Raw genomic sequence first — 27,363 nt, forward strand, 5'->3', positions numbered from 1 at the left:
TGTAGTGTTGTCTGTTGTACTTAGCAAAACCACATGTTTCATGCTCCTAATTAATTAGTATTAAGAAAAAGCATGATGGAGATATGTAGTGTTGTCTGTTGTATTTGGGCTTAGCAAAACCGCGTGGTTCACGCTCCCAATACAATATCAGCCATTCGGCCAGCAAACGAAATTAGTTAAATATATACTAAAAACAAACCGGCTAAAGCATGTGGGACCCTTAGTTGTAGGGCATCATATGAACGATTTATCTTGTTTCTCATCGTGTATAACTAATAAACCGGGGGCTGCCCTCGTGTTCTCTTAAAATCATGATGTACATACTTGTCAGAGGATACATGCATGATAAACCAATGTAGTTGAATGGTTAAAGGAGCGGCGATATCCCAGTCCATCAGAATTAAAGTCTTGATGCTTGCATTATTACTGAATGTATTTAATATTTTTAGCGATACGTGTTTGGTAGGAGGAGACGTTTTCATCAACAACCAAGACGTCTACAATGACCTTGTAAATTTTAAGATGATATGACGACTCAGTTTTTGAAATGTTCATAGAGATAGAATATGCGTTTGTATATTATATGAATGAGTGTATGGACGTTTATATGAATGCTTGTGTCTGTTTTGTGTTAAAGAAAAAACATACTTGCATAGTGAAAGACGATCTAATGGAATAATTGTAGACGCACCTCCAGCGAATATACCTGGCTTTCCCATGTAAATATCTCACGCGTGTATCTATAAATGCTGTCACCTGCCTCCTCCTTCTTCAATCCATTGCCATCCATATCTCGTGTGAGCAGCTATGGGGTTCATTCACAAGGGTGGGGTTTGGTGTTTCCTCCTGCTCGCACTGGTGTTGCTGGCTCCGGCGACAGTAGGCGCAGAGCATGAGGATGGGGCCACAACCATCGCCACCTTACAGGTGGAGGAGGAGGTTGGCTCTCGCGGCGATGACCATGGCAACGACGACTGCGACATCAAGTGTGCATATCATCAAGATCAGGCCAGTAGACAGTTCTGCGTGGACCAGTGCCACAGCCAGCAACATCATCATCCTAGCAGAGAGTTCTGCGAGATGAAATGTCAACACTGGCAAGATCTGGTAAGGAAGGAACAATGTGTGCAACAGTGCATGAGCTTTGGCCTCACCCTCCATGTTCGCAACAACGACGACGTCAACGGGCGACGCCATGCCTGGAAGGAGGAGGTAATTGGCTCTCGCGGCGATGACCATGGCAACGACGACTGCGACATTAAATGTGCGTATCATCAAGATCAGGCCAGTAGACAGTTCTGCGTGGACCAGTGCCACAGCCAGCAGCATCATCATCCTAGCAGAGAGTTCTGCGAGATGAAATGTCAACACTGGCAAGACCTGGTAAGGAAGGAACAATGTGTGCAACAGTGCATGAGCTTTGGCCTCACCCTCCATGTTGGCAACAACGACGATGTCGACGGGCGACGCCATGCCCGGGAGGAGGAGGTTGGCTCTCGCGGCGATAACCATGGCAACGACGACTGCGACATCAAGTGTGCATATCATCAAGATCAGGTCAGCAGACAGTTCTGCGTGGACCAGTGCCACAGCCAGCAACATCATCATCCTAGCAGAGAATTCTGCGAGATGAAATGTCAACACTGGCAAGACCCGGTAAGGAAGGAACAATGCGTGCAACAGTGCATGAGCTTTGGCCTCAACGGCTGGGAAGCAGTGGCCGGAGCCATCATCGAGATGGTGTGACGGCCGCGGCGGCGCATCTATAATACTCTATTAACTATTAAGAGTGTATGTAAGTTATAGCGCGTACGTGCCACCGGCGGGTAGCAGCTCTATACGAAGACCTCTGCCTTGGCCGACTATGGCTCGTGCGTACGTACACGCCCGCGTATACGTCTAGCTAGCTTTAGCTACAGCTATGACGACAAAGGCGTGAGAATAAAAGGCCAATTAGCGCGCGGTAGCTGCATGTTTGGCGATGCCTATCATGGAAGAGAGCTGCATGCATGTGTGTATGTGTATCTGTATGTCTGTGTATGTGTTCCGTGCATTTGTTCCATCCAGGACGAAAATCTATGTATCTTTCTGGCTACAATGCTTTGTCCAAATAAGTACTGTATTTCTTAAACGAGTGATTTGCTTTGATTTAGGACAACTGAAGCCTTTGTGGTTTACAACTTTACAAGGTTCAACGAGCGCATTCGCAACAAGGTCGAAGTTTCAACACCACTGTGTGGCGATACGCACACACGATACAAACCCAGTCAGGGACGGTTAAGGCTCAACAGCCAACATACACGATACAAACCCCATGGGGTCCAATGGTCCATGCATGACTCGCAAGCCGAAACACAAACACACACACACACAATCACTACGATTGTAGGACATGACCACGCAGACGCAAGATCTTAGTCAGACCCTTGTTCTGTCGGACAGCCAGTTTTCTCCATCGTTTGTCCAGGACTCGCAGCCTATGTCCGAGATGGCACCTGATTCAGAGGTGTTCGTGTCTGATTCCATCTATGTGCCAATAGTGCTTGTTCAGCAAACTCCTGCTGCTGCTGCTGCAACAACAAAGGCAAAGAAGGATGGTAGATCGAACAACATGAAGTGGCAGCCGTTCATGTCCACGTTCGTGCTGAACAAGATGTGTGATCTCATCTCTAGTGGATTTAGGATTGACAAGGACTTTAAGGACGTGCACTTGAACACCGTTGTGAAGCAGGTGCTCGTGTTCTGTGGGCACGACGTGTCCACCACCTAGGTGTCCAACCAGCTGAGGAAGTGGAGAGGTCGATGGATACAAGTGTCCAAGCTGAGAGACCTTAGCGGTGCCTCATGGATGAGAACACTTTCTCCATAGTTCTGGAGGCAGAGCACTACGTCGGCCATGTCACGGTTAGCTCACAACCCTTCTTTTCATACTGTCCACCATTGTCTACTCTTAATCGCAACTAACAACACTTGTGTTTCATTCTTTGGACCACCCAAGGGACGTTGAGTTCCTCAACACACCCATACAGAACTACAGCCAGATGCAGCACATCTTCTCCTTCGGGCTGGGAACTGGGAAGCATGCCATGGGCTCGGGGGAGCCTCTTGGTTCTCCCATGCCAGACTTCCCTGCGACCTCGGATGTCGAGGTCATTGATAGCCCTGACAAGCACTTCGAGAAGCCCTTCGACCCCGTCCATGATAGGAAGAGGAAAAGAGGAGGCCTGATGGAGGAGATCAATGTCTTTTGCAGCATGACTGAGGCAGTGAAGGAGGTGGCAACAGCCATCAGGGAGTGCAAGCCCCTCGACGTCCACCCAGACCTGTATGGCGCTATCATGACAAAGGCTGGCTTCAGCGACGAGGCTCTCATGGCATCTCTCAGCCATCTGCTTGACAACAAGACCCGGGGTGTTGGGTTCGTTGCCATGCCAGACGCTCACATGGTGTTTTGGCTCAGGAGCTGGCTGCGCAAGCACTACTACTAGAGTAGTGCTGCCTGTGAGCATGCATGGTCCCTGACGGCGATGGTGATGGCGGTGGCGACGATGACGACGTACGTTTTGTGTAGCTAGGGATGGAAAACTATTTCATGGTCTGTATATTTTGATGAGGTGGTATATACTAACCCCTCACGATGATGGTGAACTTGCGGTGGTAGGACGACACCCTCTCTTGGATGTGGTGGTAGGATAACATCATGGTAGTGCTAGGTAGAATTTGCTATGTTGTATGATCATGCATGCTTTACTTCTTCACTTCTACTTGTGTGCTCCACTGATTTGCTGCTTCAACTCTTTCCCTTGTGCATTGCTAGGGCAAGTGGTATGTCGTGTTCATCGATAAGGCTCCATGGGTTTACAGTTCATGGGAAGAAGCATGCACGAGTGGCATCGTATAGCAACAGCAGCCATAAAGGGTTCAAGACTAGGTAGGCAGCAGAACAAGCTTACTCCGACTGGGCGCAAAAGCACGGAGGTAGCAATGTTGATAGTGGCAAGGTTGGAGGTTTCAAAGTGGAAGGTGCTATGGCGGACCGTCAGTTGGGGCTGAAGCTAAAGAACTTCATCATCTTCGCCTAGTTCATCGCCATTGCTGTGCTGTGGCGTTGGTGTGTTAGGTGTGCTCATTGTGGGTAAGCTCACCAAGTAGAATACAAGGTAAGCACACCATGTACGCCGTATGCAACCAAACACCGTGTTCATGTGTCGCTTGGGCCAATGCAGGCAACCAAACAAAGTACACTTGCGTATTACCTAATGTAGGGATCCTAGATGCAGACAACCAAACAACTTGCAGATGTTGCATTTAGGGTTGTTTTTGCTCAACCAGGCTGAGTTGAGAAGGCTATGCAATGTAGGTACTGTTCTCTAATGAAACCAAACACGCCCTCAATGACTCGGTGTGTTTACGAAGCTAAGGGATATGTATATGATTAGTACCTTTCTTACCGGTTGTAGCAGCAAGTGTCGAGGTCTTCACAGCGCCATTGCTCTCCTCCCATGTTTGCACCAAGTTCACAGACTGTCTGGTGGCGACAGACCCATCACTGGCCTTTAAGTCCGTTCGCTTTCACGCCGACTATGATGGCCAACCTCGGCCTAGGCTTTGACTTTTCCGCGCTCACACTCGGAAACACCTGATCCTGTTGGACCACCAATCACCCTCCCTACCCGCCGGCATGGTCGCCAACGCTTTCCCATCTACCCGCCCTTGCCGACCGCCTCTGATTATGGCGATTCATAAGAGCATCTCCAACAAGCGTCCAACTGTCGCGCGAGCAAAAAAATATCGCGCGCGAGCCGCTCTAGCGGGAGCGCTATAACTCAACGTGCGCAAGCAGCCTGCGCTTGCAACTTCGACAGGCCGGTCCTCTGATTTCCGGGGCCGGGGTGAAACTTACAACGGGGCCCTTAAGAATATTTTTAATGTCTTTATAAGACATAGCTTCTCTAAAGTTGTATCGTCACACTTGTTGGTGGCCACGGTGTGATCTTCTCTCATTGTGCCTGCGTGGGGAGTTAATGATAGCGCATCTCCGGCTAGGGCACATACAAGATCAAGAGGGGATGATTGCACACGAGATCAAGGTAAATATTTTTTACTATACAATGATTTTGCAATCACACACGTTGGTGGGTGGGAAATTATTTTTCTATGACGAGACCCTAATATCGAACAGTCATAAGCACCTCTACGTACATACTAAGACGAGCGCAAGTTATCCAAAAATATACAACATCTAAAATAAAGCTGGTGAAACAACCTGTTGTCAATTTAGAATATGGAATCAGCCTTTTTAAAAAATGTATAAATTAGTATTTGATACAAAGCAACAAAAACAAAAGTACCGCCCGTGTGACCCTGCTTCGCTATCGTCGTGGTGCCCACGTCGCGCCTTGTTCCGAGCTGGTCATAGCTCTATGCCACTAGACTTAGTTTTTTCTAGTATAGGGTTCTTTATCAATGTACTAGATAGTCTGCAGATATGGATGTATTTTTTTAATATTTTATGTTGTACTGTCATGATTAATGATGAACAGACAAAATGTTTTTCAAAAGAATAATAGCTTGCTACATTAACAGACTTGTCAGCAGGATTTCTTTGATGACGTGACTTTTCTGCAAGATATTTTGACCTGGGAAATTATGCAAGAATTTCTTTGGAAGAAAAAATAAAATCCCGTAGTTTTCTGCTTTTTTATTTATAGCCTAATAACGTATTTATTAGTTTCCTTCTGAACCATACGTTTTTTTAGACAGTGCTGGATCGTACGTGTCTTGTCTAGATTTGATGGAGGATTGGCCCACATCCACTTAATCGCAAGGCCCTGTTTACTAGAGGAGAAAAACTACAGAAGAACGAAAGGACAAAGCCCAGATCTGCAGCACCCATCGATCCAAACGGTTTGCCTTTCTTCTTCCTGAGAAAGAAAAGCTTCTACTGCTCTATGGCCCCTCTGGCCACCCGATGGTTTGCATATGAGTACTTGCACATATCTGAGGTGGGGGCCCTTTGATTTGGGGGTCCGGAGCAGCCGCCCCTCCCCCCCCCCTCAAGGCCGACCCTGAGCTTCGAGTGGGGGCACGTGTCAAGGCGGGCGTCGGTGTGCCGCCACCCGTTGAGGTCGTCCGTGGTGCTATGAAAAGGCTGCGAGCGAGACCGGTGCTCGAAGGAGCTCCGGCGGAGACGAGCCCAAAGCTCACCGGGCTAGGGTTTGCACCGGCGTCGATGGCGGCGGAGGGGTCGCGGGCGTAGGAGGGGGTGAGGGGCATGTCGGCGTGGTTGTCCATCGGGCGATTTCGACGACGGTGGCGCGAGCGGGGCGAAGGCGCGGCGGCGTGGGAATGGGAGCGGAGTGGAAGCGCGAGCGCTCGAGTGTGCAGCGCGCGGTAGCGGGCGCACGAAATAGGGGCGCGCGATGCCGTTTCGCCCCGCGCGCTGAACCGTTTATGTCGCGCGTGTATTTATTTACGCCTCCGCTAGAGCGTCCGGAGCGGCTCCGCGCGTGTAATAAACTCGCTTTTTCCAACGCGGCGCTTATATAGCGTGGCTGTTGGAGATGTCTAAGTCTATGAAAGCGCAACCCCAATCTCGCTCGCACAAACTGCATGGGATTCGAGCCCGGCTGGCCCACTGGGTCCCAAACCAATGAATTGCCACTTCCTTTGCCTCAACTTGTATACAGCCCAAATAAGTTTTTCGATTATTATTAAAGTTTTCGTCTTTCTCATGTGCTTGATATATAGTGAGGAAAATCATATTCGCAACTCATTCCATCAAACCGTTGGCGCTTCACACAGGTGAGTGACCGAGCAGCGCCTCTATGGGCTGGCCCACTTAAGCGTTTAAACGTCATCGGTTTTGGTAACATTCTAGAGATTCCCAGCGATTTTCTCTGGTTTTGGGGAATTTATGAAAGTATCCTGCACCATGTTTTCTTAATTCTGTTTTTCCCTTTTTTTTATTTTCTCACCTTTTCCTTTTTTTATTTTTTATTTTGTTTCTATTTCGCTTTTTTCTTTTCTTTTCATTTTAGATTTTAATTTTCTTGCTTCCCTTTATTTTCATATTTTTTATAAATCGTTCTATTTTTTGTCCATGATTTTCATAAAATGTTCCCATTATTATTTTGAATTGCAAACAATTTATCATAAATTTTAAAAATCGTTCATGTTTCAACAATTGTTCGCAAAAGGCCCATTTTTCTTCAGTTCAAAAATATGTTCATGTTTCAAAAAATGTTCATAAATTTTCAGAATTGATTGTTTTTTTAAATTTTTTTCAGTATGTTTTTCTTTAAATTAGTCACAACCTTTAGAATAATTGTTTGGAATTTCAAAACGTGTTCCAGCTTTCAAAACTTTTTTACAATTTTTGAAAATGTTCGTGTTTCGTTTTTTGCAGGCGAAAAAATGTTCCTGTTTTCAAATTTTGTCTTTGTTTCTGAAAAAATGTTCGGCAAGTTATTTAGAAATTATTTGGAACTTCAAAAAATGTGTCCTTTTTCAAAACTTATTAAAATGCTCATGTTTCGATTTTTTATGATTTTCAGAAAATGTTCCCGTTTTAAAAAATGTTCACAAAATTCAAAAAATACGTGTTTTATAATTTTCTTCGGGAGTCTAAAAATGTAATCTTCATTTTCCAAAAATATTAGCCTTTTCAATAAATGTACACAGATTCAAAAAATGTTCCTGTTACATAAGTTCAAAAATGTTCTAGCTACAAAAAATGATCACAAATTTCAAAAAAAAATAAAACTGTTCTATGTTTTGAAAATGCTCCTGTTTTCATATTTGTTCATGGACTAAGAAATTGTTATTCTTTTCCGAAAATGTTTGTGTATTTCCAAAATTGTTCAGAAATTGAACAAATGTTCCCATTTTCTAATTTGAATATTAAATTATAAAAGTGTCCGAGTTTCTATAAAAATGTTTGCATTTTAAAAAAATATCAGAATTTTAAAAAATGTAACTGTATTCAAATAAAAATCATAGTTTGAAAGATTGTTCACATTTAAAAAAAATGTGTTTTTTAAAAAATCTTAGATAATTCAATAAATTCCCATTTTTTAGTTTTGTTCGTAAATATAAAGTAGTCCCCGTTTCAAAAAAAACTAGTTTTTCCCGTTTTGCCAAAATGTTTGAGATTCCAAAAAATGTGTTTTCACAAAATTAGAGTTCTTATAAATTGTTCATAAATCTCAAAAAAAAATCATGATCAAAAGTTCAAAAAAAATCATATAAACTGGGCTTCTATTTTGTACAGCAAATGTTTGGGAATTTCGGTGGCTAGTGACGTGGATCACTTGCATTAGGTGTTCGGTTCGTGTCCTCTCTCAAACTTTAGGTTTTGTGAATTTTAGGGAACTGTTGTTTTTGTTTGCCACTATCGTTTTATTTCTTTATGTATGGCGCTGCAAATCTTGCATTATTGTTTGGAGGCCGAGCTTCATGGAGGCCTCCCAATGCAAACTTTAAATTTCATGAAAAAATGTATTTTAACATTTTTTTAAATTCTGAAAAATACATATATAGATGAAGGTATAAACACAAGTATGTAAATTTTCAGAACTAAATATGTTGAAATGTGGGCTATGCAAAAAAAGGCAAATATGTGGTTGACATTATTCATCTTCCAGACGACAAATTTGACTTTTTTATACAGGTCGTTTTTTAAAGTATTTCAACCTGAAATTTTACACACACTGATTACACCCTTGTTTAGTTGTCATTTTTTCAGATTATTAGAAACCAAAATTTTCTAATGTTGATTTTTTAGTTGTTGTTTTTTTCAAAAAAATTGGAAACACCTTTCTCATTTCTAGAGTGCCTGGCTACTATGCCTCGCATTTTTCTTCTTCTAAATAGTGATGTCTTGCTCGCCATACTCGGGTCGGAATGGTGTCCTACAAAAAAAAATCTAGAACATCAAAAATTTGTTCTATAATTGCAAGTACGAGCTATACGGTTTTAGCGATGATGTTTTATTCTCCATGACGTTGGTCTGGCAGCACCGCGACCTTGATGACTTTCTATTTGCGATAAACAACAACATGGTAGCAGTTGAGAACCTAACATTACGGACGTGAAGGGTGTACCAAATTGTTTTCTATGTGCTCGCTAAGCGACGGCCGCGGCATCAATATATCTAGTTCCTTCTTGCTCCATCGGCCATCACAAAGATAGTCCTCTCCTCTATCGATCGCTACGGCGTGCGGCGGCGGGAAGAGGAACATCGGTGCCTTTGCTTCAACTATTAGTTTAGGTTAGGGTTCTTTCTCGCAAGGACACCATTTAGGCGGAGAACGGCTTCTCATTTCTAAGCTGGTTTCCAGATTCGGATTCCCCCTAAGTACATCCATCAGGGCGAAGCCTCAACGTAGATTATTGTTGTTTTCTTGAGGCATCGAGGTTATGGTTTTTCGTTCTGCGTTTGTGCCTGTGATATGTGATGTCATGTGCTTTAGATTGATTCAATGGCTAAACGTTGATGACTACGTGTCCGTGACGCTGGTACTTGGGTGCATATGCACGAATACAAATACTTTTCTGTTATGAATGACAAGGCCAGGCCCTGCTCCGGCTCAAACTGAGGTTAGGGGCTTCATGAGACGACGAGCCACCAGCCATTTTCTCTAGGGTATGTGTAGGTGGTTTGAGAGTTCCCCTTGAAGATGCTCTAAGCCTCAACGAATATGAGTGGCTTATGGTTTTAAATACCAAAAAAGAATTAGGCCTAAAACTGCTATGGTGAGGACGAACCTTTTTTCGAGAGAAGAAGACACACATTTTTCTCGGGTCATTGACGAGTCCCACAAATTTCACACGACCATGCCCTTGAAAACTGCTTTGTAGAGGAGCCAAATTTGCTTTTGTAGAACTTGAAAGTACGTGTACTTATTTGAAAATATTTTTACTATTGGAATGCAGAAAAAGGACACTCAAATAAGGATGAAATTATGTTTGGTGTGTGTGTGGGGAGTGGGGGGGGAGAGGGGGGGGTTCTAGATGGCGATGCACATGTGTGACGAATTCCATGATGTCTTGCTCTGCGTCGACCAGGCTCGGGTCGACGTGGCCTACAACAAACTTAACTCACATATCCACATTTTTTCAATGTTTTTTTGAGCATCAATAATTTGGTATATATATTTGCAAGCACAAGGTATATAACTTTTAGCGGTGCTTTTTTTCCAGGGTGTTGGTCCGGCAGGACTTTGGCGTTCATTTCTTCCCATTTATGACTAACAGTGACAATCTGACCGGCGACGCCTGTTTGGGAAGATGGAGATGATCGACCCCAAGTACCTTGATTGGAAAACTGATCGTCTACTCTGTCTGTACCTATATAAACGTAGTTGGAGAGAACTAGTCTAGTTCTCTTGAACTACAATTAATTAGATAAAAAAATAGAAAATAAAATTACACATTGTCTGGCCAATCATGGGGCATTGCACCAATTGTTGGTTGCATAACAAGATGCCAGGCTGTATTTCCATGCTAGCATGAGCTGATTGTAATCATAATCCTATTATTGATTTATATCATGGACCAAAACCCACTTTTTTACACCCCAAAAGACCTCTTTATTTACACATCATGGAGATGGATTAGGGCACTTGAACGTGCACCCATTTTCGAAATCCTTTGGCGTTGGAAAGCGGGCTACAAAAGGGCAAGGCTCTGGACCCGGGGGTGGGGCTGGGGCCCACCCGAGAGACACCATATATGTCATGTCCGCGATAACGATATTCCTCGCAGAGACGAGACTAGAAAGAATCCAGCCCCCACCCGCCGCCGCGCCGCTGATAGCGAGCGTGACAGACCCTCCTCCCCCCATTAAACCCCCGCCGCCCGCCGCGTCCACCGCCACCGCAAAACCAGGCCCGCAATCGCCACCGGTGGCCGGAGAAGCGGTACGACGCCGAGGACGCACGCGCACGCCATGGAGGACAGAGCGCCGCTGCTGCCCCGGCGCCAGGAGCCGGCGATGGCGGCGGGCAAGGGCGGTTGGTGGTGGGCTGGGGCGGCGGCGGCGGAGGAGGCCAGGAAGGTGGCGCACGTGGCGCTGCCGATGGCGGCCGTGAGCGTGGCGCAGTACGCCGTGCAGGTGGCCTCCAACATGATGGTCGGCCACCTCCCCGGGGGCGTCCTCGCGCTCTCCGCCTCCGCCATCGCCACCTCCCTCGCCTCCGTCTCCGGATTCAGCCTCCTCGTACGTCTCCCCTCCCCCCCCTCTCTCTCTCTCTCTTAAATTGATCGCCGCATTGCCCCTGTCGCAACCTATTGATTTGCCGGCCGGCTTACCAACCAACAAGCGTCCCGCACTTGCGATTGCACGATCTGGAGGCTACAAGCAGTTGGTACTTGGTACAAGTCCGCCGTAGATTTGGTAATTTGGGGTGTCGTGGTGCCCAACTCAGTTCACTGTATGAGCCCGGCCTAGGTGGCCAATCTCGAGTTGAACACAAACACATTGCTGTAAAGTGTAAAGTGACCGACCTCACTAGCAACAAAATCATCCTCTCTTTTTCTCTAGCCAACTATACAAAGTTATTTTCTTTATTAGTATAAAATATAGTAGTAACAAACTTGTGTGCGTCCTGCCGCTGAACATGGGTAGCCACTGGTAACAGCATCAGTGTATTAGTACCAGTTTACCACGGCATAGCACGATAAATGAAATTATGCAAAGCTCACATTTGTTCAATTCTCAACTGTTTTAAATAAAACTGTTCTCTTTGAGTTGCACACATATGTTTTACACGAGTAATCCGAACGCTCTGCTTTGCATGGCAGATTGGAACGGCAAGCGGTTTACAAACTCTGTGTACGAGTCCACCGTAGGTTTAGTTTGGGGGTTTCTGGTGCTGTGCTCATTCAGTGTATGGGCCTAGGTGGTCAATCTCCAGTTGAACACCAACACCTTACTGTAAAGTTTAAAGTGACCTCACTAGCGGCAAAGCTATTCTCTCTGTTTTTCTAGGCAAGCACTGCATTCTTTCCTTTATACCTTAAAAAGTAATTTACCATAGCATATATACTTGTGTTTGTTCTGCCGTTGAACAGTGGCTGCTACTGGTAACATCAGTTTATTACCACGCCATGGTGCGGCGATGATGAAATTATTCAAACATCACATGTTGCCAACTCAAGAGAAAAAGCATATTGTCATTGCAAGTAGTAGCCATTATTATAAAGGAATGAGGAGGGGTTTAGTCTTTTCTCTTATATTTTTTCATTAGCTGGGATAAAGCTCCACCGAATGGTTAATGCGGGAATGGAACTAACTATGTTGTTCCATCAAAACTTTCAAGAGTAACTCTGTTATCTGGCGTGTTCACAGTTCAGGAACACTTTGGTATTTTGATGTAGCAGTCTTGCCATGTGTGGACTTAAGACTACATGCTATTACTGCACATCATTGTTTAATATTCTGAACAGTGTTAACAAAACTGTTTTCTTTGAGTTGCACATTTTTTACACAAGTAATCTGAATACTCTTTGTATAACAGATTGGAATGGCAAGCGGCTTAGAAACTCTGTGTGGTCAAGCTTACGGGGCTGAGCAGTATGGCAGATTGGGAGTGCAAACTTACAGAGCTATGGTCACCCTGACGGCTGTCAGCATTCCAATCTCACTTCTCTGGGTATTCATGGGGAAACTCCTGACCCTCATAGGCCAGGACCCGGTGATCTCGCATGAAGCCGGAAGATACATAATGTGGTTGATTCCGGCCCTCTTTGCATATGCTGTCAGCCAGCCCCTAACAAAGTTCTTACAGTCTCAGAGTCTGATAATCCCTATGCTTTGGTCCTCCATTGCAACATTGCTCCTCCACATTCCTGTTTGCTGGTTATTAGTGTTCAAGACCAGCCTTGGGTACATTGGAGCCGCTTTGGCGATAAGTGTATCATACTGGTTGAACGTGTTCATGCTTGTTGCGTACATCGGATGCTCAAACTCTTGTAAGGAGACATTCTCGCCTCCTACACTCGATGCTTTCAGTGGAGTGGGTGTGTTCATGCGCCTAGCTCTGCCGTCTGCACTAATGTTATGGTAAGCTCGGCAGTGTGATTCAGAATGGCCATGTGTCGCGTTACTTTTCCCTATTGAGCTAATGAGTTTCCGTGTGAATCTTCCAGTTTTGAATGGTGGTCATTTGAGGTCATTATTCTTCTGTCTGGACTTCTACCCAATCCAGAGCTGCAAACTTCAGTTCTGTCTACATGGTAAGAATTTTCCCATGTAAGGTAATATGCACTGATGGTAATATTTGCATCATATTCACGCACGTCTTTTTGTACAGCATGACAACAATCACATTGATGTATACTATAGCATATGGGATTGGTGCTGCTGGAAGGTAAGTAGAAGCTCAACACACTTCTAGATATTACTTCTTTTTTGGACGGAATTATAATTTGATGACGGCATTCTGTGTTTTTATTCAATGGGCAGCACTCGTGTAGCAAATGAATTAGGTGCCGGGAATCCTGAAGGTGCTCGACTGGCTGTCCGCGTTGTCATGTCTATTGCTGTGACTGAGGCGGTTCTCATCACTGGGGCACTGTTAGCATCCCAGCACATCTTGGGCTATGCATACAGCAGTGATAAGGAGGTTGTTGATTACGTCAATGCAATGGTTCCCTTCATCTGCATCTCAGTTGCTGCTGATAGCCTACAAGGAGTTCTCTCAGGTTAAAATTTTCTAACTAATTCATCTGTCAATTTTACTGTCCCTTCAAAAGAGTGATGTTATAACGATTTCGGCGGCCGTAAGCTATATTTGTTTCCAGCCATGACACCATACTATGATATTTATATCTTTGCCCTGTAGTTTGATTTCCATAATTCAGTATGTAGCTTTTATCCATTTTGGTAATAAGCATTTGCTAGGTAGCAAGTGATACTATTATTTGTGAGTCATGCTGATCTCGCAAAGACATTACCAGGTAACGTGCCACTTATTAGATTTATTAATGTTTCACTATACTAATGCTATTTTGTGTTGTGGAAGCCGACATTGTTACTTGGGGAGTTACCTGTTTGTTCTTTCAAACATGTGCTCTTATGTGAACATGGATGCCGGTGTTTGCATCCACACACATCTGGCTGGGATGTAATCTTAAGTGGGCGCCACCTCACTAAGTATGCAATCGCCTGCACCTCTCTTCTAGCTAGTGGAACTGTTGTTTGCTTGACTGGTCTATTTCACTATTTGTGTAAGATCGTGCTTGTCGACAGTTCTGAACAGGCCAGAATATTGAACCGAATCCACTCAAACATATGCTCTTGCCTGGCATTTCCAGCATAGCTTAATTTAGACACTTGCAAGATCCTCGTGTATAATGACATCACACCACTAAACTCCAATAGAGAAGAAGCTGCTCTTTCTGTTTTTTCTACATAGTTTTAGCGCCAGATGTATTCATGTCTAGTACTAACATACACTGTGTGTTAATCATTCAGGTATCGCTCGAGGCTGTGGGTCGCAGCACCTGGGTGCCTATGTTAACCTCGGCTCGTTCTATCTGTTTGGGATTCCAATGTCCCTCCTTCTCGGGTTTGTTCTGAAGATGGGAGGAAAAGGGCTTTGGATGGGCATTTCCTGCGGCTCCATAATGCAATTCCTACTCCTCGCCGGCATAGTGTTCTTCAGCAACTGGCAAAAGATGGTTTGTTCTTTAATCTCAAAACCTTGCAGTTTATCCATACCAGCAGTGTTGATCATACACGAAAGGGAAAACCTGATTTATGTGGCACTGAGCTGTTGTTGGTTTTGCAGTCTGACAATGCGAGGGAGCGAGTATTCGGCGAAACCCCAGCGGACAAGGAGCCTTTGATGTCTGATGTAACGGCCGCTGCGTAATTTTGTCGCGATTTTTTCGATCCCTTGACCCGAACTTGAAGCGGATGACACGGCAGCTTAATCTTGTGGCTGTAGAGGACAGTCTCCAATCCAGTGGAATTCCTCATTTTTTTGCTTTGAGAGACGTGAATGTATAGAGAGGTGAGTTTGCTGAAGAATCGGAAAAAAAATCAAGAACTAACTGGTGCCCGTAGTTGTAATGTTGCAATATTGTTGAGGTTGGGAAGATGGGTGGAAGTAACACGGGCGCACTTTCGGTAGCCATCTTCTGCAAAGATGTTGCTAACGGATCCTAAAGCAGATTACTTACCAACTTTCTTAAAAATAAATAAAAGCGATGACATTGCCATAGACATTCTTAGGATATGTCTTTTTCTTAAGGTTCCGAATTTTAATTCAAAATTGAGTATGGACGGCTGTGTTTATCTTACTGCAAGTTTGTGTTTGCAGATTCGAGGTTTATGAGGAAGCAAACGTTCGTTCTAATCTCCTTGCAAATTAGATTGGCCAGACCATGCTTAGGTGTTTGCCCTGGCTAGCCGACTTGTTTGGCACAAGCAGTATCATGTACTCCATCTGATACAAAATAAGTGACGTAGTTTTAGTTTAAATTTGAGCTAAAACCATGACATTTATTTCGGATCAGAGGGAGTATCAAATTCTGAACTGAATCTCATATTCCGTGACTGGTTGATGAGCGCACAGAAAACTACTACCTCCGTTCCTAAATAGAAGTCTTTTTAGATGTTTCATTAGGAAGCTATATATATATATATATATATATATATAGTCATTCTTTAGAGTGTAGATTCATTCATTTTGTTTCGTTCGTAGTATACTAGTGAAATCTCTTCAAAGACTTATATTTAGGAACGGAGAGAGTACTATGGATGTTCTGTGGACCGCTGATGAGTTGCCACGTGTGTCATTGGCTCCATCTGGACTGTTCAAAAGACCAAAACAAACTGAACAGAAGCAGTAAAGGCCTTTGTGCCAGGCGTGGATCGCTCCTGGATGTCTCAGGGAACTTTCAGAATTTTGATAATATGTGAAGTGTCATCAGGTTACCAGTCCTCCCTAGTTCAGTCAAATGAACTAAAATTTCAGCAATGATGTGGCTTTTGAAATTTTAGTTCAATTGGTAGAACTATAAAAAAGGGTCAGATGGAATTTGCAGACCCCTACAGCCTGCCACCGCTTACGATGAAAGCACGCCGATCGATCTTCGTGTCGACTTTAAGAAAGTAATTAACTGGACACGCTATCAACAGCCTACTTATAGCCTTCTACCTCAAAACACATATCTTGCCTTCTTGCAGTGCACTGCAGTTTAACTGCTTTGTATCTACTCCTTCTGAACTTCACAAGTATTATAGGCAACACCCAATTTTCATTACCAATACAGAGAAAACAGTGCACTATAAAGGCAAAACAAAATAGATATTCAAGTTCGATGCGCGCCAGGAAAACCCACTAGTTGAACTACCACTTTGTAATAGTACAACCATGGGACGAAAAACCTGGCGCAACAATCGATCGTTCAACCTAAGTTCAGAAAATACAGAGCATGTAGTTATACACATCACAAGATATAAGCGTGAGGACACGTAGAAGGCGGCACACGCCAAGCTGGTGTTGCCTCGTCATCTTCATCTTCGCATCGTAGTGCAGGCATATCCACCTGCTGGTCGGTTGGCTCCTGCTCACTGCTCCCCGTCCCTACATAACTGGCACAGAATGAGTGAAAAAATTGAGGCCAGGAGAAGGCTGTTGTTAAAACGAAAATATAGGGTCTGAAGAAGAAATAAGCAAATGCAAACCTGGGCCGGTGTTGTCCACTTGCTGGGCGGGTCCTTGTGGAGCTTCCGTAGTAGGTCGATCCTCCCTGGTGACTTTCAGATGATTTGGATATTCTTTGGCCGCCTCAAACACCTGGTCAAAGATAGACTCTACAATGACGCCGAAGAACTCAACTTCTCTTAGATGACGCAGGTTTTCTTTTCCAATGCCATGAATGCCTCTACTGGGCACCCTCAGGAAGGCCAATGTGAGCCTCTCAAGATTACGTGCACCCCCACGGAAGCTGAGTTTCTCGAGATTTTCCAAATTATCCACGACCAATTGCTTCAGTTGGAGAAACATGTCCTCTTCAAAACGTAAGGCACTCCCAGCATATCCCCAGCAGTATAGCTTGAGAGAAACAAGACTGGGGAGTTTCCCTAGAACCTTAAAGGATGCCTCAGTCAAGTGGTAAGTTTCTCTAAGCGACAGACTGGCCAAGTTATTGAGCGATGAAACCCAGTCAGGCAGCTTAGTTAGCCGTCCCTTCAAATGCAGGCTCTGCAAAAACAGAGGGGGATTCTTCAGGCGTACTAAGAATTCCAGCTCCTCGCCTTCCAGTGAACCGTCCACAACCATTAGATAGCGAAGAGAGTTGCTAAGCTCATCCAAAGACTCAGCAAAGGGTTTCCAAAACTTTGCTTCCTTCATGTTGACTACACAAAGTCTGGTCAACTGGCACAATTTTCCCAGCTCACGCATTGCACGCGAGCTTTTCTCTGTAGAAATGTCTGCATGAGAGATTCTCTGGAGGGCACCCATATTCCCTAATCCAAGTGGCACCTTCGCTCCTTCACTCCACCCAAAATGCTTGACACTTCGTGTCCTCGTGTAATAGGCATAACTGCCTACAAGTAGATGATTCAGATTCTGGAGCTGAGTAATGCCTTTCGGAAATTCAACGACAGAAGTTTCCCTCACATCCAGTGTCACCAATTCTTTAAGTTTTCCTACTGAATTGGGTAGTTGGGGTATGGCAGTATTTCTAAGGCTGAGGTATCTCAGCAGAGACAGTTTGCAAATCTCCTTGAGGTTTTTATCGCTTAACCATCTACATCCTTCAAGATCTAAAACCCTTATAAGTTTCAAATCAGAAAACTTGATAGGTACAGGTTTCACAGTGCTGTCCAGAATTGTCAGTGAACGGGTATGGACTATGTTCTTGCTGGGAAAAGTTATCTTCTCCTTGGTGCCACCAGTATGGATGAAGAGCCGTCGTACCTTGTCATGGCCTGCTGTTGTGTTGTATTGACCGCTCCCTAGGAACGAGATGAAATTTTCCTTGACAGATTTGGCGATGATAACTTCTAGCATCATGTCGTGGACTTTACAACTCTTAATCTTGCCGCTGCAGCCAAACTTTTCAGGGATGACAATGCTTCTACTGACAAACTCGTCCAAATAAATCTGAGCAATCTCCTCCAAACTGCGGTCATACATTCCAATGATCAAGCCTTCGGCCGCCCACCGTCTAATCAGAGAGCCTATTCTGATCTCAGAATCCTCACGGAAAGCACACAGGTATAAGAAACATGCTTTCAGATGGTACGGCAGATCACTGTAGCTGAGAGAAAGTATCCGTCTCATTCCCTCCAAAGTGGGGTTTGTCTCTAGTTCAGAACCCAGCCTATTACATACTGTTTGCCATTCTGCTGGTGTCTGGTTTTGCCTCCGGGCTAGCATTCGTCCTATGCTCACTATAGCTAGAGGTAGACCGTTGCACCTTCTCAATATGACCTTGGAGACTTCCAGCAGATCAATCGGGCATTGCCCTGGATTAAATACTGTCTTGAAGAATAGCTTCTCTGAATCACCCTTGTCTAACCGATTCATTTTATAGATATTGGAAGAGGTGCAGCAATTTTCCGCTACCTCCTGACTGCGTGTAGTAATTATTATGCTGCCCTGATTATTATTACGAGGAATAGCTACATTTAGCTGATCCCATGCAGCTGCTCGCCAAACGTCATCCAGAATGATCAAGTACCTAAAAACAAAAATTGCACACATTCTTATGAGTAGGCTAGTGATGAAATCGAACAGAGACAGGGATTCCATGCTAGGACATGCAAGTAGGAGTTGTGTACTGGCTTGTTATTTTTAACTTGATTTCATACATTACATCAAATCTTCTAACCTCGAGGTTGTAATCATCATACCTGTCAATCCATCATACATAACAAATTCTCGAGAAAGAAAAACATCTAACCTCTAATTCAATAACTTCTGTTATTGTTAAATCTTTAACCATAAGATCTTCATGTTCTTTTGGAACCAATAAGATCATCATCTAGCAAAAGAGAAAGCACAAAAAAGAAAGCTATCCGAGCCTACAGGAGCAATGGTACATCTATGGGGAATTATTTCTAATGGATATAACCGACAGAATGACTTGGAGACCAAAGAGAAATGCGCGCGAGGGGGGGGGGGATCAGCGAGGTGTACTTGGGGAGAGACACAGTAAATGGGGTCATTTTCTCGTTCACTTGACGGTAGGGCTGGCAGAAAACATCCCCGAAGCGCAAATATGTAAATAATGCTAATGATGCTTCAACTACTGCAAACAGAATTAAATGTAATAGATTCTTGTAATGGGCAGTGCAGGTTTTTCCCCTTCATATACATAAACTTGATCAAATTTGAAGTATCACTTGAAGACAAAACTATAAGAGCAACTCTAGCAGATTCCCCACACACCGTCTCCCTCAAAAAAAAAATCGTAGCTAACACCCTCTTTAAAAAGAGAATCACATCTAGTGACTTTTAATAGCCAGATTGATTTCATCCTCTCGAGAAGAGAATACAGACGTGCGTGCCTAGATTGTAAGGTGATACCTGAAGAGAGTGTTGTCCCACAACATAAGCTTGTGGTCGCTGGCTTCCGCTTTTGGATTCGTGCCCAGCAAGAGCCAAAGTCGTTCAAGGAGAGCTTCATTAAGGAAGGCCCTTGGAAGGAAGGAGGTGATGCAGACAATAAGTGGATGAAGATGGCGACCTGCATTCATAAGGTGGTCTCAAAGGAGTTTGCAGTGTCGAGGGGAAGTAGAAGCGAAGCTAAAGATACCTAGTGATGGAATGATGATGTCCAGAAGGCTATTAAGGAGAAGAAAGATTGTTTCTCACGCCTATACCTAGATAGGAGTGCAAACAACATTGAGAAGTACAAGTTGGCGAGGAAGTCCGCAAAGTGAGATGTGAGTGAAGAAAGGAGTCGAGCGTATGAGGACCTCTACCGGCGGTTAGACACAAAGCAAGGCGAAAGAGACATCTATAATATGACCAAGATCCGAGAGAGGAAGATGAGGGATGTTGACCAAGTCCAATGCATCAAGGACAGAGCAGACTAGCTCCTGGTGAAGGACAATGAGATTAAGCATATATGGCGGGAGTACTTCGACAAACTGTTCAATGCGGAGAATGAGAGCTGTATCATTGAGCTGGACGACTCCTTTGATGATACCAGCAGGCGTTTTGTGCGGCAGATCTAGGAGTCTGAGGTCAAGGAGGCTTTAAAAAAGATGAAAGGAGGAAAGGTGATGGGCCCTGGTTGTAACCCCATTGAGGTGTGGAGAGGCCTTGGGGACATAGTGATAGTATGGCTAACCATGCTTTTTAACCTCATTTTTCAGGCAAACAACATGCCAGAAGAATGGAGACGGAGTATATTAGTACTCCCTCCGTTTCAGTTTATAAGTCCGGCACGTGTATTTAGGTCGTCAATTTAACCAACTTAATAAAAGGCATATATTACAAAAAATATATCATTAGAAACTTTAGATGTTCTATTTTCTAATGATATAATTTTTATGTTAAACAATATATTTTATATAAGTCAAATTGACGACCTAGATACACGTGCATTCCTTATAAACTGTGACGGAGGAGGTACCAATCTTCAAGAACAAAGGGGATGTTCAAAGTTGTACTAATTACCATGGAATTAAGCTGGTGAGCCATACAATGAAGCTATGGGAGAGTCATTGAGCACCGCTTAAGAAGAATGACAAGTGTGACCAAAAATCAGTTTGGTTTCAATGCCTGGGAGGTCAACCATGGAAGCCATTTATTGGTACGAAGACTTATGAAGAGATATGGGGAGCAAACGAAGGACCTGCATATGATGTTCATTGACTTGGAGAAGGTCTAGGATAAGATATCTTGGAATATCATGTGGTGGGCCTTGGAGAAACACAAAGTCCCAGCAAAGTACATTACCCTCATCAAGGACATGTACGATAATATTGTGACAAGTGTTCGAACAAGTGATGACGACACTGATGACTTCCGGATTAAAATAGGACTAGACAAGGGGTTAGCTTTTAGTCCTTTTTGCTTTGGTGATGGATGGGGTCACAAGGGATATACAAGGAAATATCACATGGTGTATGCTCTTTGTGGATGATGTGGTGCTAGTCGATGATAGTCGAACGGGGGTCAATAGAAAGTTAGAGCTATGGAGACAAACCTTGGAATCCAAAGGTTTTAGAGTTAGTAGAACTAAAACCGAGTACATGAGGTGCGGTTTCAATACTAATAGACACGAGGAGGAGGTTAGCCTTGATGGGCAGGTCGTTCCTGAGAAGGACACCTTTCGATATTTGGGATCAATGTTGCAGAAGGATAGGGACATCGATGAAGATGTGAATCATCGAATCAAAGCCGAATGGATGAAATGGTGCCAAGCTTCTGGAATTCTTTGTGACAAGAGAGTGCCACAAAAGCTAACAGGAAAGTTCTATAGGATGGCGATTCGACCCGCATTGTATGGCGCTGAGTGTTGGCCGACTAAAGGCGACATGGTCAACAGTTAGGTGTGGCGGAAATGCACATGTTGAGGTGGATATGTGGCCACACAAGGACCGAGTCAGTAATGATGATATACAAGATAGACTTTGGGTAGCACCAATTGAAGAGAAGCTTGTCCAACATCGCCTGAGCTGGTCTAGGCATATTCAGCGCAGGCCTCCAGAAGCTTCAGTGCATTGCGAACGGCTAAAGCGTGTTGATAATGTCAAATGAGGTCGGGGTAGACCGAACTTGACTTGGGAGAGTCCATAAGAGAGATCTTAAGGACTGGAGTATCACCAAAGAACTAGCCATGGACAGGGTGCGTGGAAGCTTGCTATCCATGTGCCAGAACCATGAGTTGGTCGCGATATCTTATGGGTTTCACCTCTCCATGCCAAGGGCGGGCATGCCAGCAAGGAGCAGCAGCAGTCGCAAGGAGCAGCAGCCACGGCAAGGACCGCATGCCGCGATCCACTGTTCCAGCAATGGAAGGACTCGCCGACGTCGACGCTCCAGTGGTCAAGAGGATGGTCGACATCGACCTCCATGTTTGGGTCCACAGCGACGACACGGACGCCTGCGTGCCCATCACGTCCATGCGCCAGACGTTATGCAAGCTCGTCACGGCTCACCTTCGTCGTCATCCACGGTGCTGGCCACATGGTGCCCACCATCGCCTCCGTGCAAGCACTTCACACACTTCCTCGCCGGCAAGGAAATGTCGCTCATAGCAGGGACATGAGGAGAAGAAAGGGGAAGGAGAAGAAGCTGACAGGTGGGCCCTCGTCAAACCTAACGGGTCAGATAACGGTGTTGGCTTTTATTGCCACGGCAGACCTGACAAGTGGAACCGGGCTGTCATAATCGTGCTTAAAATCAACACGGCCATCAGTGAAACATGGTAGTTTTTTAATCAAAAACCAACTTTGCGGCATGTAAAGGTATGGTGAAAATGGAAGAAAAATAGAAATGGAGAGGAAAAATGGAAGTGGAGATGGAAATTTGCAAAACGGATTTTTTTGTGCGGGAACGGAATGATGTATTCCGGTGGAACATACACGGAAGCAGAATTCACCTTTCCGTTTTGAATATGAGCACATGTTGTTTTGTAGCCCAACGACTACACTATTAGCCCCTACACATGATGAACAGAATGGCCGAGATAGCCCGGCTTCTACATTACTAGTAGTACATCGAGCATAACATCACGCGAGCAGATTCCTACCCTAATCGAGCACGCCGCCATCGCTAAAATATCCTACTATATAGCCATGATATATCATAATTTTTAGTAATCATCTTATCAATTAAACAACTTTGTTGGTTTTTCTTGTTTTTTTGTCTATGGTTCAACGGGTCTTTAGTTCCCGTGAACACTTCGCTCCAAAAAAAATTGTCTGTGCCGTATTCGCTCCATTTTCGTTTCCAGTGGTATTGGTTTCTCTATTTGTTTCCGGGGTTTCTGTATTCCTTTCCGCTGCCACAAAAAATATGAAAACAAATGTGGCAGCACCCAGCTCCGTCCGTTTTCGCTCCGTTTTCATCCCTAATTTAACGTAAGTTTCAAAAAATGTAGTTTTTCGAAACCCTAGCCCGAATTTTTGTAATGTTATGCTATTTACTCAGAAAGAACAAGTGCTGAGTTATTCAATGAACACTTCTTGATTCTTGAAGGCCAAGAACTCCACCCTTTCATGAACCCCTACACATCAAGTTCGTCTCTTTCACCACAATCCTATCTTTGTGAGAGAGTGATCCTATGGGTTCTTGAGTGATGTTTTGATTGAAGATCTTTTGAGAAGTTTCTATCAAGTGACTTTGCTTTACTTGTCAGATTTGGAGGGTGTGGCCTCCTAGACGATTAGAAGTCACTTAAGAATCTGTGAAGCCAAGGAGATACCCTACTTTGCAAAGATCTACCCCTTACCAAGGCTTCTTTGTGCAAGCCATGGTGGAATAGGTTGCTTCGCTTGGTGGGTGACACAATCAAGATCCTTGTGATCTTACAACCATTTGGTTCAAGCTCCATAAACGTGGAGTAGGATAGCGCCAACTACCCAAACCATAAACGTGGAGTGGTGCTGCAACCTCCAAAAAATCTCTGGACTGCACTCCATAACTGATTTATAGGCCCAAGATTTGGAAAATCTGCTAGAGTTGCTTTAGGATGTGTACAATGCTGCTATCTTAGCGATGACACGGAAGAAAGAAATGAAAAAAATCTTTTAGGAAGATAATACGTTTGTCTGCATTATACGAGATGTCTTCTCTTATTCACATACTTTTCAAGCTTTAGTTTTATTCACTCCATAATTTTAGGATCTCGTAACATTACATATGGTCTTATCAACCACTATACATGGCTAAAAAAATTATACTCCATGCGTCTCTTTTTACTCTGCATACCAAAATTGTGTTAAATCAAACTTTGTAAAATTTGAACAAATTTTTTTATAATAAAAAATTATCAATATCTGCAATGCCAAAGATATACAATATGAAATACGTTCCATGATGGATCTACTGATATTGATTTGATATTGTGAATGCTGGTATTTCTTTCTATAAACTTGGTCAAACTTAAGAATGTTTGACTTAAAACAAACCTAATATGCAGAGTAAAAAAGAAACAAATGGAGTATGGCATAAGAGGAAACTAATTAAACCAGATAAAATTGAAAAGAAGCATTTCATTAATTTATGAACAATCAGCAATGCAAGACTCAATGATCAAATGATCAATAAACAAGTAGTGTATCATTATATACCTCTTGTCAGCCAAATGTTGTTTGATCTTGACAAATAAATCTCTTTCATCCCAGTCTTTAATGTTCTTGAGGGGATCATCATTTTTATCTTTTTTAGCCGAAGCTAAAAGCTGTTTCAGCATGGACTCCAGAAGAGAACGAACGTCGTATGTTTGGGACACCGGAATGAAAGCGCGACATTGGATGCCACCCAACTTTGGGCTGTTGTATACGGTCGTCGCGAGGGTGGTCTTGCCGACGCCACCGAACCCCACCATGGACAGCACTCGGGGACCCACCGTTGCCAGGCGTTGCTCGTTGAGCAGCCCGACCACAGCATCAGTCATTTTGCCCATCCCGACTAGCCCGGGCCCGTCACCATGGATTGCTGGCAGCCAGCGGTCCAAACTGCCGAGGTGGCTGTACGAAGTGCCAAGTGCTTTGCCCGACCGCCCAGCCGAGTCGTCTAGACTGTACGTGTACCTGAGCTTCCGGTCACTCACTTTCTGGGCACGAGACTTGAGGCACTGGATATCGGTGGCCACCTTGTGCCGCACCCTCAATGTTCGCACCATGTTGAACATCCTATGGAGGTATTCCAGGAGTCCATGACGGTCTCCATGGTTCCTGCTGAGGTGATGGCAGAACCTGTCCATACAGTCCTCCACATCAAACGCGACCTCCCTCACTTGTTTCATCCAAGTCATAGTCTGCACGTATATGAATGAGCACATCAGTTAATCATGCCAGTGTTTGTATCATCTCATTACAAGAGACATGTTTTCCTTCCGATCAAGAGTTCAATTAAAAAGATCCACCAACTAGCATTTGCATTACTTGTTCGTTGTGATCATCATTGTCTGCGAGGTCGCGGAGACACGCGGTCATGCTCTCAAGCTCATCCTTGAGCTCCTGGATCTCCCCACGAATGCCATGGAGAAGCGTGTATTTGGTGGCGAGGATGTTGCCAAGCTTCCTCAACAGAATCTGCACGGCGCCATGGGAGGCGCTCACTACAGCCTCCATCACAGTCGCCCGATCTGCCAATTTTCGTTGGCACTTCTTAGTATGAAAATGCTAAAGCACATCAGCCACAACTTGATTTCGTGTAAGTATATAAGGCATTACCTTTGGTTTGTGCTGCACGTTCATTCAGATTTAAAACATCTGGATCTGTTCCATCTATTTTGTAGCATTCACATCTTTCAAAAGTTAACTCTGTTTACCAAGGACGAGCAGGTGAATTTGTTCTGGTACACCCACTCGACAGGCCACCAGCTCCTGGATGCCCACAGCCGGCTAGCCCATCGCTAAGAGAGGTGACAATTAAACTTCTTACCATTGGTGAACCATGCCATCGTACCCTGAGACAACCAAACTAGCTCAAAAGATTTACCTGCTGCGATGCGAGGCAAATAAGAAGTGTAGTTGGCTCGGACAATCTGCAAGACAGGAGAGTGGCGCACCACAGATCAAGTTCCCTGACCAACAATGCAGTTAGATCTCAAGCCTGGAACAACAATAATAGATCCAGAACTTACTCAGACCAAAAAAAAAAACTTCCAATTCAAAAGATTAACCCAAGGGAGAGAAGAGAAAAAGGCAAACCTTGACAGAAATCAACAGCCACTTCTTGTTCAACCGCAATAAATAATGCAGTCACCGGAATACCACACGAAGAAAAGAGATCAAGACTAGTTCGTCCAGATGAGCAGGGGATGACCAAGTAAGGCTGAGCAGTGTGGTTAGGAGCTACCGTAGGTTAGCAGTGTCTATTTTAGCTTTGGTGAACATGCCATTGAACTGGAGAATACAAAGTAGCTCAAAAGATTTACCTGCTGCGATGCCAGGTAAACAAGAGCTGTAGTGGTTCGGTCGATCTGCAGGCAAGTAATATTTCCGCAACCAAATGCAAGCTGGCTCGATCTCAAGTCTGGAACAACAACAATAGATCAAGAACTCACTCAGACCAGAAAAGCACAAACTTCCAATTGAAAAGCTCAACCCAAGGGAAAGAAGAGAGGAAAAAAAAAAGAACAAACCTTGACAGAAATCAATAACCACTTGTTGTTCAGCCGCACTGAAGAATGGAGTCGCCAGAGATACCACACCAAGAAAGGAGATCAGAGATTAGCTGGTCCAGATGTAGATGGGACTGCCAAGTAAGGCTGAGGAGCTCGGCTAGGAGGTCAACGGGTGAGGCAAGTTGTGTCTATTTTATGGTTGATGAATCGGTTACATTTTTAACAGAGGTTGTGTCTATTGGTAGCATTACACTAGCATATAATATGGCGTTGCATGGAAGGATTGGTCATTTGTTTTCTTGGAGCATCTCCAGCAGGGCCCCTACACCAGCAGGTTGTTGGCCTCTAAATTATTTCTTAGGTGCTCCCTCCTTTTTTTATGGATGGCTGTTTACTTAAGATAACACTATCTAGGATTGACCTGCAGGTGTTGAACAAATCAGCAGAAGATCAACTCATCACTCAGTTCAGCACTGATGATTGTTTCCTACAGGAGTGAGATGTTAAGCTGATAATGGAGACAGCGATAGTTGAACAACCTGTAGGGATACAGGCAGACGTGTCCGCATAGTCCGTGTAAGGATAATTACAGTGATAATTACAGCAGCAGCAGCAGCAGATTAGTACGTCTTCATCCTTTTGTTGTTTCACGTCGAGTAGCTAGCATCCTGAACAATCTGGGAAGCAGCTCTTGTTCTGTTCAACCCAGGTTTTCTGCCTCTCAGACTGTTTCTAACCCTGCATATTAGTGCCAGGCTGCTTTGAACCCTATCCCGGGCTAGCTACTCCACATGAAACAACAGAAGGAACAACAAAAGCATCCTTAACATTGTTGAGGGGAATCTATTTCTTCCGTTTTGCTCCAACAAATGTGTATGTATACATAAAGAGAAGAATTTGCTGGAGAACTGCGTAATACAGTGTATAAATCTGTAGTTAGTTGACTGGTCACCACATTACACCAAACTTGAATATTTCGCCAGAATACAAGCAGATCATAGAGCTAAGGAAGGGGCAGTGCACCACAGAACATCTAATAAGGAACCGTACGCATGCCAGCCAGAGTGTAACTTCAGTTTCCAAAAT

General features: G+C 44.2%; 3 protein-coding genes across 8 annotated transcripts; 2 read left to right on the plus strand and 1 right to left on the minus strand.

Annotated features, from left to right (window-relative positions):
• Positions 1-772: 772 nt before the first annotated feature.
• LOC123418606 (antimicrobial peptides-like) lies at positions 773-2,098 on the plus strand. The gene has a single exon (XM_045107034.1). The coding sequence runs from the start codon at positions 808-810 to the stop codon at positions 1,744-1,746; it is 939 nt and encodes a 312-aa protein (XP_044962969.1). The 5' UTR covers positions 773-807; the 3' UTR covers positions 1,747-2,098.
• Positions 2,099-10,768: 8,670 nt separating this feature from the next.
• On the plus strand, positions 10,769-15,230 carry LOC123449530 (protein DETOXIFICATION 14-like). Of its 2 annotated transcripts, XM_045126784.1 has the most exons (7): positions 10,769-11,221; positions 12,522-13,066; positions 13,153-13,239; positions 13,317-13,373; positions 13,469-13,707; positions 14,480-14,685; positions 14,796-15,230. In XM_045126784.1, the coding sequence occupies exons 1-7, from the start codon at positions 10,952-10,954 to the stop codon at positions 14,877-14,879; spliced, it is 1,488 nt and encodes a 495-aa protein (XP_044982719.1). In that variant the 5' UTR covers positions 10,769-10,951; the 3' UTR covers positions 14,880-15,230. The 2 variants fall into 2 exon arrangements, 1 of the variants encoding a protein (XP_044982719.1); XR_006632022.1 differs by lacking the exon at positions 14,796-15,230 and having other exon boundaries at positions 13,469-14,158; positions 14,480-14,572.
• A 1,019-nt stretch (positions 15,231-16,249) lies between these two features.
• LOC123449542 (disease resistance protein Pik-2-like) lies at positions 16,250-27,314 on the minus strand. 5 transcript variants are annotated; one of them, XM_045126814.1, is made up of 9 exons: positions 26,296-27,314; positions 26,089-26,186; positions 25,862-25,985; positions 25,650-25,695; positions 25,382-25,563; positions 25,091-25,293; positions 24,275-24,963; positions 16,700-18,705; positions 16,250-16,598 (listed from the first exon to the last, which is right to left on the minus strand). In XM_045126814.1, the coding sequence occupies exons 6-9, from the start codon at positions 25,277-25,279 to the stop codon at positions 16,462-16,464; spliced, it is 3,021 nt and encodes a 1,006-aa protein (XP_044982749.1). In that variant the 5' UTR covers positions 25,280-25,293; positions 25,382-25,563; positions 25,650-25,695; positions 25,862-25,985; positions 26,089-26,186; positions 26,296-27,314; the 3' UTR covers positions 16,250-16,461. The 5 variants fall into 5 exon arrangements, with proteins under 5 accessions (XP_044982749.1, XP_044982741.1, XP_044982735.1 ...); XM_045126806.1 differs by having other exon boundaries at positions 25,650-25,734; XM_045126800.1 differs by having other exon boundaries at positions 25,650-25,763.
• Positions 27,315-27,363: the final 49 nt, after the last annotated feature.

Source organism: Hordeum vulgare, chromosome 1H, assembly GCF_904849725.1.
Source record: "Hordeum vulgare subsp. vulgare chromosome 1H, MorexV3_pseudomolecules_assembly, whole genome shotgun sequence".
Lineage (NCBI taxonomy): Eukaryota > Viridiplantae > Streptophyta > Magnoliopsida > Poales > Poaceae > Hordeum > Hordeum vulgare.